Source organism: Mauremys mutica, chromosome 2 (assembly GCF_020497125.1).
Source record: "Mauremys mutica isolate MM-2020 ecotype Southern chromosome 2, ASM2049712v1, whole genome shotgun sequence".
Lineage (NCBI taxonomy): Eukaryota > Metazoa > Chordata > Testudines > Geoemydidae > Mauremys > Mauremys mutica.
In genome coordinates this window covers 297537364-297547276 of record NC_059073.1, presented here as the reverse complement: position 1 = coordinate 297547276, position 9913 = coordinate 297537364, and the positions used below count along the sequence as shown (strand labels likewise).

At 42.8% G+C, this 9913-nt stretch overlaps 1 protein-coding gene across 3 annotated transcripts; it reads left to right on the top strand.

The window, feature by feature from the left end:
* Positions 1 to 276: 276 nt before the first annotated feature.
* On the top strand, positions 277 to 9689 carry LOC123363404 (GTPase IMAP family member 2-like). Of its 3 annotated transcripts, XM_045004329.1 has the most exons (5): positions 277 to 468; positions 2050 to 2125; positions 4901 to 4959; positions 5699 to 5747; positions 7235 to 9689. In XM_045004329.1, exons 3-5 carry the CDS (start codon positions 4924 to 4926, stop codon positions 8023 to 8025), a joined length of 876 nt encoding a protein of 291 aa, XP_044860264.1. In that variant the 5' UTR covers positions 277 to 468; positions 2050 to 2125; positions 4901 to 4923; the 3' UTR covers positions 8026 to 9689. The 3 variants fall into 3 exon arrangements, with proteins under 3 accessions (XP_044860264.1, XP_044860265.1, XP_044860266.1); XM_045004330.1 differs by lacking the exon at positions 2050 to 2125; XM_045004331.1 differs by lacking the exons at positions 277 to 468; positions 2050 to 2125 and adding an exon at positions 2264 to 2447.
* The last annotated feature ends 224 nt before the right edge of the window (positions 9690 to 9913 follow it).

The window sequence follows — 9913 nt, the reverse complement described above, 5'->3', positions numbered from 1 at the left end:
CATATCTTCCAGGGTACAATCCTACACTTTGTCCCTTAGAATGGACACATTTGCCAAATGGTTAGGTCTGCTGCATGCTGTTCATATAACTCTTTGTGCAGGCTTTCTTTATGACTATTGGTATCATTCTGTATTTGAACATAGAAAACTTTGGTTGCAGGCTGAATGTTCTCGTAAGTTGCTACTGTTCTGCACAAACCCACTTCCTGTAAAATTCAGACTTGTTTATTTGGCAAATGGTATTTCCTGGTCAGTGGCAGTAGCTCATCCCACTGCATTTACTTAGAACAAAATTTGGATCACTGAGTAGTTCATTTTCATTTTCACAACCATTTCATCAACAATTAATATGAAGCTACTGTCAAAAAGAGGAAACCAGAAGACTTCAGACATTTTTGTATAATACCACCGGCTGGAAGGACCGTGCAGAAGACGGAAATATCTGCTTAATCTGAAGAAATATCACAGGTTTGATCTCCAAGTTTACCAGACGATGAAAAAGTTGTGTGTGTATGTGTGTCTGTGAGAGTTAGAGAGAGAAAATGAGGGTGGGCAAAGGAGGTATTTTAAACTGGCTACAAAGCTTGACAAACGAAAACACTTCTGCAGGAGGAAATACAGGGAACAAGCCTGTGCCTTTCTGTTTGATATTTGGGTGCCTGAAGCCTGTCTGAGATCTGTTTCCACAGGGGGCGATGGGAGCACATGGGGGTGCAGGGGAATAAAGTTTTGACAGAGAAGGCTTGACATTTACAGATGATATAAATTGTTATTCCCAACTGCTGCAACAACCCCAAGGCATCTGGGTGTAATTTTGGGCAGCCCGGAGGTTACTGTGTCCAGTGAGAGTCCAGCCCTCCCCCAATCCTGCCCTTGTCCCAGGTGAATGGAGGCACGAAGGTATTATAAAGCCACCTTCCTCCTTACCCAATACCTGTGCTGAGCTCAGCTCGAGTGCAGAGATGCCCAGTGCCCTCAAAGCTTCTCTGCAGGTGCTCAGCACCTCAAAGGATCAAATGTTGTCTGCATTTAGAATAGCTTGTGGGGATTTGGTTTAATATAGTGTATGTGGAATCACTGAGACAGGTGATGAAAATACAATGGACAAGTGAGATTTTAAACAATTCCACCAATTCCTGGGCAGAACAGAACTTTCTCAGTTCATACAGTATCATCAAGATCCTAATTTTTTGTTTGCTCACATTTTTACAAGAATTATTTTATGTTCTTATGTTCTTAATTATTTTAAGCATTTTCATTAATTTAAGTGGAACTTAGGCACCTATCCTGCTTAGGTGCTTTTGACAATCACACTAGCTGGATAGGCACTGAAATTCATTTAAAAAGCTGGATCTTGGTGCCTAAATCATTTCAGTGCCAGGAACGTCAAGGGAGAAAGGAGATTCCCTTGGAAACTGCTTTGTGATAATGAAACTTAGGTAGATAATTCTACATTAGGTATTGAATTCCGAGAGAAGAACTAGGTGGTTAACAGTGAACATATAAATCAGAATGGACGCAGCAGGTTTCGGAGGATTTCTTAGTGTGTTTCAAGCTGCCCAGACTCTGCCCTCTGGAGATGCCAGTCACATTAGGCTGTGCATATGTCCTGAATATGGCCACACCGTGTGCTATTTATCTTGCCCAGGATCAATGTCAGACTGACAGGTCTATAATTACCCAGGTCATCCCATTTAATCTTTAATCTTTCAAAATATTGCCACAACTTTAGCTTCCTTTCAGTCTTCTGGAACTTCCGCAGTGCTCCAAGAGTTATTGAAAATCAACATTAATGGACCATGAAAAATCATGAGAACAAACATTAAAGCATTTGAATGTAACGTACATTTATAAAAAGTGTTCTGTGATTTTACAAGTCCATCTTTTCTATCATTAGAAGGTTTAATTGATCCATGAAAAAATTCCCCATAGCCTTGCAGGTTGGCGTGCAGAAGAAATGAATTATTTTACCAAGAAAGTTACTTGTTCTTTTGGTGACTGATTGCTAATTTGTTTTCCTTTTCTGTATTTTTTTTTGTTTGTTTTCAGCAAACCTGGATGTTTAGGGATCCTCAGAACATCCAGAGAAGGATGTAAGGGCCTCTGAGGAAAAGATAAAGCAGGGGTGGGTTATTCTTGAGTTTTGTGCTGATCCTTTTTCTCTGGGGGCAGTTACTTTCCTTTTCAATGGGAGGGTGGTGGTTTCATTTAGAGTGGGAATTACTGTTTTCCCTACACACTCTGTCATTAGGAATGACTTATTTTTAGATTAAGGAAACGAAACAAGAAGAAATAACAGTAAAGTCTAAATGAGTGTTGGTTACATACACCACAATGTAATGCAATGTTAGGGCCTCCTTTCTGCTGATTGCTCCATTCTCCTTGACTCCAGTGTTGACTTTAGCAGTGTGGACCAGACCATCCTCCTGATCTACCTCCATAATTATGTAAGCATCTAAGCTTACCTTGTGCCCTAATTATCTATAAGGCCAACTTATAAAATGCACTCTCTCTGTGTCTGGTGGCAGCTCCTCACTGTATCAAGGTTCTGTTTTCAGCCCTCTTCTATCTACCTTTTCCCCTTTGACCATCTTGGGCCAAACTGAGACTTGGAGTAACAGCAGGTACATATCTTTGGACACTTATAATGATTTCTCACTATCTATCCTCTACTTGCTTTGACTAAATGTATGGCTTTGTCTCATCTTCGTCCAGTTAATGTCTCAAAGACAAAATGGCATCCTCCCCAAAACTTCATTTTGTCTTATGCTCCCCTCAACTCAATCTTTCCCTTTTGTTTCATTATCTAAAATCAGCCAAGGGAGGGGTTACCAGGATAACAGTGTAGGAATCCATGTTTACCTGGGCTTGCTATGTGCACAATTTTAGGGTTTAGAGTCAAATCAGAGTTTTTAAAGATGGTATTGTATTCAGTCTCTGTAGGCCATCTGCCTAGCTACTTTTAGCTATCAATTTCCTATAGACATCCTAGCACAATGAACTCATCTACACTAATTCAGGCTTAGTCAGGCACAAAACAAAAGGAAGCAGCCAGTCCAAACAATGAAAATATGAATATATGATTAGTAATGTAAAATGAAATCCTGAGTGGTCTGTCCTTCCTCCACTCACTGCAAACAAATGAGTCCACAGTATAGGGTTCCCATGACAAAGCCAGAGTGTGATCCTCAAACCAGGTGAAAAAAGGCAGGGCAATACCTGTCTTGCCTGTGGGACCCCATTCAGTAGGACTATGGAATAATCTGAGGTGAGTGTCTCTCAGTCTCTCACATTGAATCCATTCCACTTTTTATTAAATATGCATTGGGCCAGAATGACTCTACAGAGCACAGCACTCACTTGAGACATGAGGAACCCTGTTCAAATCCTTACTCATCAGACAAAGGGGGAATTGAACTGATGTTTTCTATCTGGTGGGGGAGGGATAGCTCAGTGGTTTGAGCATTGGCGTGCTAAGCTTAAGGTTGTGAGCTCAATCCTTGAGGGGGCCATTTGGGGATTAGTCCTGCTTTGAGCAGGGGGTTGGACTAGATGACCTCCTGAGGTCCCTTCCAACCCTAATGAGTCTGTGATCTCCTGGGTGACTTCCCTAACCACTGGGCCAAAGGTTAAATGGGAGCTATTGTCTATCAACCACTTTGTAGGAGTTAGGCTGGCACCAAAGCTGCCTGACTGTAGAAGAGGGTTCCTGGCTGTGGGTTGCAGTTCTGGCTTTAGGCACCAAATTCCTTGAGGGGGCAGGGCTTAGGACCACACCCTTCTCAGCAGCATCTCCCATTGGCTTCTTGCCTAGCATCCTGGTTTTGCCTATCTCTCCCCATGCAGTGTACAGGGAGGGGAGATGCCTAACCCAGGGTTTGTGGATTCCAGTGATTTTCAAGACACCTAAAAGTCCCTTTATGGATTCAGGCCTTAGACCCTGATCCTGCATTTGAATCCACTAGTACAGACCATTGCAGTTTGGTAAAGCCACAGCTGCAGTCAATGGACCTCCACGCAGGCACAACATCCATACTAGCATAACACCAAACAACCCTGGTCACCAACAAGCAGGATTGAACCAGGGACCTCTGAAGCTTAGTGCATGAGCCTCTACCGCATGAGCTAAAAGCCAGGTGACTATTAGCTAAGGCTGTAGAGCAGACTCATTTTCTCTCTCTCTGTGGTCTCTGTGCCTCTAGAGGGGCTAAAACACCACACCCAGGAGATGTGTGGGTTACACTAGCACAGGGGTCAGAAGCCTTTATCACCCGGCCCATCAGGGTAAAGCCAGTAGCGGGCTGGGCCGGTTTGTTTATCTGGAGCGTCCACAGGCACAGAACCCCACAGCTCCCACTGGCTGCTGTTTGCCATTCCTGGTCAATGGGAGCTGTAGAAAGTGGTGCAGGCCAAGTGATTTGCTAGCCACTGCTTCCCACAGCTCCCATTGGCTGGGAAAAGTGAACCACTGCCAGTGGGAGCTGCTGGGCTCCGTACCTGCTGACATTTCAGATAACAAACTGGCCCAGCTGGCCAGCGGCTTTACCCTGATGGCAGGGTGACAAAGGTTGCCAACCCCTGCACTAGCAGCTCCACTTGTAGGATCAAGATCTTAGCTTCTAAGCTCTTGTTGTAGGGACATGGAGGAAGAGTTTCAAAGGTGCAAATATCAGGTAGAGACCTAGCTCCCATGGACATGAACTGCAATGTATGCCTCTGAAAATCTCCCCGTTTGTCTTCTCAGCACCTGTAATGCCATGCATATTCATGGCACAGTATAAATAAAATAATAATTAAGAAATAAACCACCCTTCATGTTGCACAGGAACACAGAGACACATACGAGTTGGGATTTGGTCTTGGCTTTCATGAGTATTAACCAGTTCCATTGATTTTTCAGGATGAAGCTGTTTTAAAGGAGAAATGTCAGCCTATCAATCACTTGGAAAAACCATGTGGGTATGTACTAGTGAAGGACAAATCCACAGAGGTGCTAAGGTTTGGTTACTATGAGTCAGAACCAATTTGATAGCAAAACCAGCCTTAAGCTCATGACAACAGGCCCTTTTGAGATTGTGAGCAGCACTGTGAGCTGGCAGCAAGTGATCAAGAAGTAGATCATAGAGAAATATAGGTGGGAAGCTTAGGATGTCCAAGTCAGATGCATACAGAGACTCTATCTTTGACTCTGGGTCTTCCTCTGCTTTCTTGAATCCTGGCTTGAACAATTGCTAGGAAAATACACACTGCCTCCTAACTAGGTCAGATCATGGTCCATCTTGCCAAACAGCCTGTCTATGACAATCGCCCATGCCAGAACTTCAGGGGGAGTGTCCAGAACAGGGCACTTTCTTCCACTCCTGGCTTCTGGTAGTCAGAGTCTTTTTGATCTTCAGCATGTGTGATGGGGTTGAATTCAGTCCAGGGTGGCTGGGGAGATAATATGATCTGGTCAGGATGGAGATTTGTTTCCCATGTAGTTCCATGCACATTTGGTTGCTCTTATCAGCAAAGTTTGCTGATGCAGTGGTTAATAGAATCATAGGACTGGAAGAGACCTTGAAAGGTCATCTAGTCCCCTGCACTCATGGCAAGACTAAGTATTATCTAGACCATTCCTGACAGGTGTTTGTCCAACCTGCTCTTAAAAATCTCCAAGTATGTTTGTAAATAACATGTTTTATTACAAATCTTTCAGGGCGAGATGGATGGGAGGAAGAAGGGAGGAGACGATGTAACCTTCTATGGTAAGAAAGTTACACAAAAGGCCCTATTCTGGCCTCACTTCTATATTTTGCTCAGCTCAAGTTTTCCAGCAAAGTAAAAGAGCCCCACAAGCTCTAGGGGATTGAGGCATGTTCTGAATATACCTTTAGTCACCTAAAATTATTTCAGAGGCTCTAGCCTGGGTGCAGTTACTGGGGGAATGGTTGTGACATGTCCCTTGTAACTTCTGCTGGGGACAACCCCCACAAACAAAATCCCTTTCCCAGTGACTGTAATTTTGTCCATATCTCGGGCAGCTACAGCAGCTGCAAACTGTAAATCAAGAACTTACCACTTTTGATCAAGAAGGAAATGAAAGTGGAAGCACGGCAGAGCTTCGTTCCAATCCAAAGACACTGAGAGTCTGTGTACCAGGCACACCCCATTACCTAGCTCCTCCAATCATTTCCAGGCAGATCTGGTCAACTTTTTTTCAAGTTTTAACCAAAAAATGGAAACAAATGTGAATGAAATGTTTTATCCTGTTTGACCAACTATATAGAGCTAGGGAAGAACAGGAGGTAATTTATAGGCAATTCACTGTATGCAACACAGCAGAAGTGAGTTTTTAAGAGGAATTTTGATGTGGACACAGTAGTGATTTTGCAGGTGAGCTCAGTAAGACCATACCATGCATTGGGGGCTACAATGAAGAAGGCACAGAGGTGATTGTGCAAGAATCTGAAAACCAGGTGAGGATCATTAGCAGGGCGGAGGGGATGCGGCAATGCAACGGTTGACAAGGGAGTATATGTAATGAAGTGCAGAGTCCTATAACAATTTGAAGGTAGAGACAAGAAGCTTAAATGTGATGGTCAAATGTTCAGAGATTTCAAAGAGTCTGATCTTCATCTGAAGGAGGAAGTGGTCTGACCAGAACACAAGGGTTCGTTTTTATATGCCTCATGTGTATATCTGACTTTAGGATCCAGTACAAAGAGTGTCAGCTCTGTGTGTGGGTCCAGGGATTATCTGTGTGAAACCAGAGACAGAGGTGCTCCGATTCAACAGTGATGAGTGAGGTATAAGAACCTATCCAGTCGGACAGGGAGACAACGGCAGAGTAGAAAGATAGAAGTTGCATGATCGAACCAACAGGCAAGGAATATGGCCTAGATGAGTGGGACAAAGGAGAGAGAGGGGTAAAAAAATTGCCCCCAGACTGCAGGCCTGAGTGATGGCAAGAACGGTGGTGTTCCAAAGAGTGATAGGAAAAGGAGGAAGTGGAGAAGGTATGGGAGAGAGGATAAGGAGTTTTGGTCATGCTCAATTTAAAGTGACAAGACATCCACGAGGACAGAGACAAGCTGGGCTGTGGGATTGGATGGATGTTATTTACTCTGGCACTCTCAGCCCCTGAGTACACTATTTTAATGCAGGTTAATTAAAACTTGTATAATTAGATGTAACTCCTACTTATTTACTTTTATCTGTGCAATGATGTTCTGACTGTCAAATCTGTTTCCAGCACCTTCAGATAACGGCAGGAGATCGGAACTCAGAATCATCCTTGTTGGCAAAACTGGAGCTGGGAAAAGTGCAACAGGAAACTCCATCCTTGACAAAAGAAAGTTTGAGTCTAAACTCGGGACAAAGTCAGTAACTCTGACTTGTACAAAAGGGCAAAGAAGCTGGAATGGGAAAGAGCTTGTGGTTATTGACACACCTGCCATTTTTGACGGAAAGGTTTGCGAGACTGTAACTCATAGAGAGATTGTTCGTTGTATCGCGCTCTCTGCCCCTGGCCCCCACGCTCTGCTGCTGGTGACCCAGCTGGGCCGTTACACTGAGGAAGACAAGGAAGCAGTGAAGCGAATACAGGAGATTTTTGGAGTTGAAGCCATGAGGCACATGATTGTCCTGTTCACCCGGAAAGAAGATTTAGGGGTTGGCTCACTGCGTGACTATGTGAGATACTCAGATAATAAAGATCTTAAGGGGCTGATTCAGAAGTGTGGGAACCGATATTGTGCTTTCAATAACAAAGCAACTGGAGCAGAACAGGCTGAACAGGTTTCTGAGCTGATTGAAATGATCCAGAGAATGGTTCAGGAAAATGGGGGCGGGTGTTATGTCAATGAGATGTATTTGGAATCTAATTTAACTGAACAAAAAGTGAGAGCTTATACTGAAATAAATAAAAGAATCAGGGTGAACACTCTTTTTATGAAGCATAGGAAAGTTATTTTGGTCTTTGGGGTTGCTGCAGTAGTTATTATTGTATTTTTCCTGACCTACCTTGTTGCTAATAGTCATTAATAAAGTCTCATTACAACCTAATCTTGCTGCATCCCAAACCCTGCATCTCAGCTTCTCAGGCACCTTCACCCTTATGCCAGTGCAGCACATTCAGACAATATGAATAAAGCTATCAGCATTTGTTCTTTATTAACAATATATATTAAATAATTTAAATATGCTGAGCCAGTTTCTACACTCAGTTACTCTGGATTTAGAATGGTTTAACTCCATTAACTAAAGAGCAACCGTATGGATTTACAGTCCTGTATCAGCTCTCAGCCTGCATTTGTATGGAGTGTCTCCATTAGCTTCACTGGAATACTCTGCATTTACAGCCAGGTCACTGAGAGACAAATTAGGCCCTTCGGCTAGTGCTGAGAGATCTGTTCAACTTTCATGTCAACTTATAGTAACTCAAACTGCAACATCAAACATGGCAGTCATTTAACTAAAAACAAAATCTCAGACACAGGGCAAAGTTCAGACCAGGTGCAAGTTGGTGAAACTCTATTGACTGTACTGGAGTTACACCAAGGATTAACCTGGCCCCATTGCTGAAGCTTCTTTTGATATTTTGAAAAGCAAACTTTAAAACCCACCAAAGATGTGACTAGGAAACATGGTGATATGTAGCATTGTTTTTTGTCTTTTCTTTAAGATATCCTGTCAACGCTCTTAAGTGCTTAAATCCCATTTGAAAATGAGACTTATGCTCTTATACCAGTTAGGCATTGCAATGCTGAGTGCAACAAGGCCTAAATACCTTTAAAAGTCTAGCCCTGTGTCTACAAGGAAAATTAACCTTACAGAATCAGCCTTGGTTTTTCACACTGTTAAAAGTTACAATGCTAAGATTAAGTTACTTTAGCTTACTTACAAATCTGTGATTGTTAAATTAATTTCTCCAAACAAACCCAGGCTGTGAGGCTAAGAGTCTCTCAATCCCAACTGGCAAAGGGTCATTGTCCTATAACAGCAACTCCCATCTGTCCTGTCCGCCACATGGCTGTCAGGGTATATATCTGTAAAGAAGGTCATGTGAGCATCAAATGAAAGCTTATATCCTACTGGTTATTCTAAGCATTGCATGATGTATGTACAGGAAATAATTAAGTTGTATGTACTAAAATATGTTCAAAACACAGGGTTTGATAAACAGGGTTGATAAACAAGTCTTTCCCCAGCAAAGGAATGTTGATGTACCTCTCTGCCTAGGTCTCTGATGTAAGTCAAGTATTGTGAAGCCAAAGACAATGAGAGGTCTATTTGCATCTGAGGTAAACAGGAAGGTTATGTTAGTTTGAGGATGAAGAAAGCACCATGGTGTTGCACACCAGAGAATGAGCAGCTGGGGGGGAACCCTTTCTCTGAGGGGTACACTGGGAAAAGAATCCATTTCAAAGGTTTATTGGATAATAAGAAGGAGGAAGAAAAACTCCTTGGTTATCCTTCACTGAGGAAGCCAAAAGGACAGTGTTTTTTGCATTCATGAAAGTTGGATCTTGGCCATGTGAGCAAGTGACTTTAGGTGAGAAACTGCTTTACATAAGATTAACTTGCTGAAGTTAAGTCCTAGTCTTGTAGAAGCGGGTTCTCTTTTTGCTTTATTTGTAACCAATTATTTCCATTATCCTTACGCTGTATCACTTAAATCTCTAGCTTTGTTAATAAACTTCTTGTTTGTCACAAGTACCTCTCAGTGTTGCAATATGAAGCCATGTGTGAATCCTCAGTTGAATCAAACAGGCTGCTGTGTACAATGTCTCTTGGGAGCCAGCGATCTGGGTAATTTCTGGGAGTGTTCAGTGACAGGGGCTGGGCACTACAGGGGAATGCTCTTAAAGGGGATTCAGGAGCTGGGCTGTACCAAGTGTAACCTGCAAGGCCAAGTAAAGGCTGAGTCAGA

Coding starts and splice junctions, on each gene's coding strand:
- LOC123363404 (XM_045004330.1), top strand. CDS start 4,924: ATGTCAGCCTATCAATCACTTGGAAAAACCATGTGG. Junction 4,960..5,698: donor CACTTGGAAAAACCATGTGG/GTATGTACTAGT, acceptor CAAATCTTTCAG/GGCGAGATGGATGGGAGGAA. Junction 5,748..7,234: donor AGACGATGTAACCTTCTATG/GTAAGAAAGTTA, acceptor ATCTGTTTCCAG/CACCTTCAGATAACGGCAGG.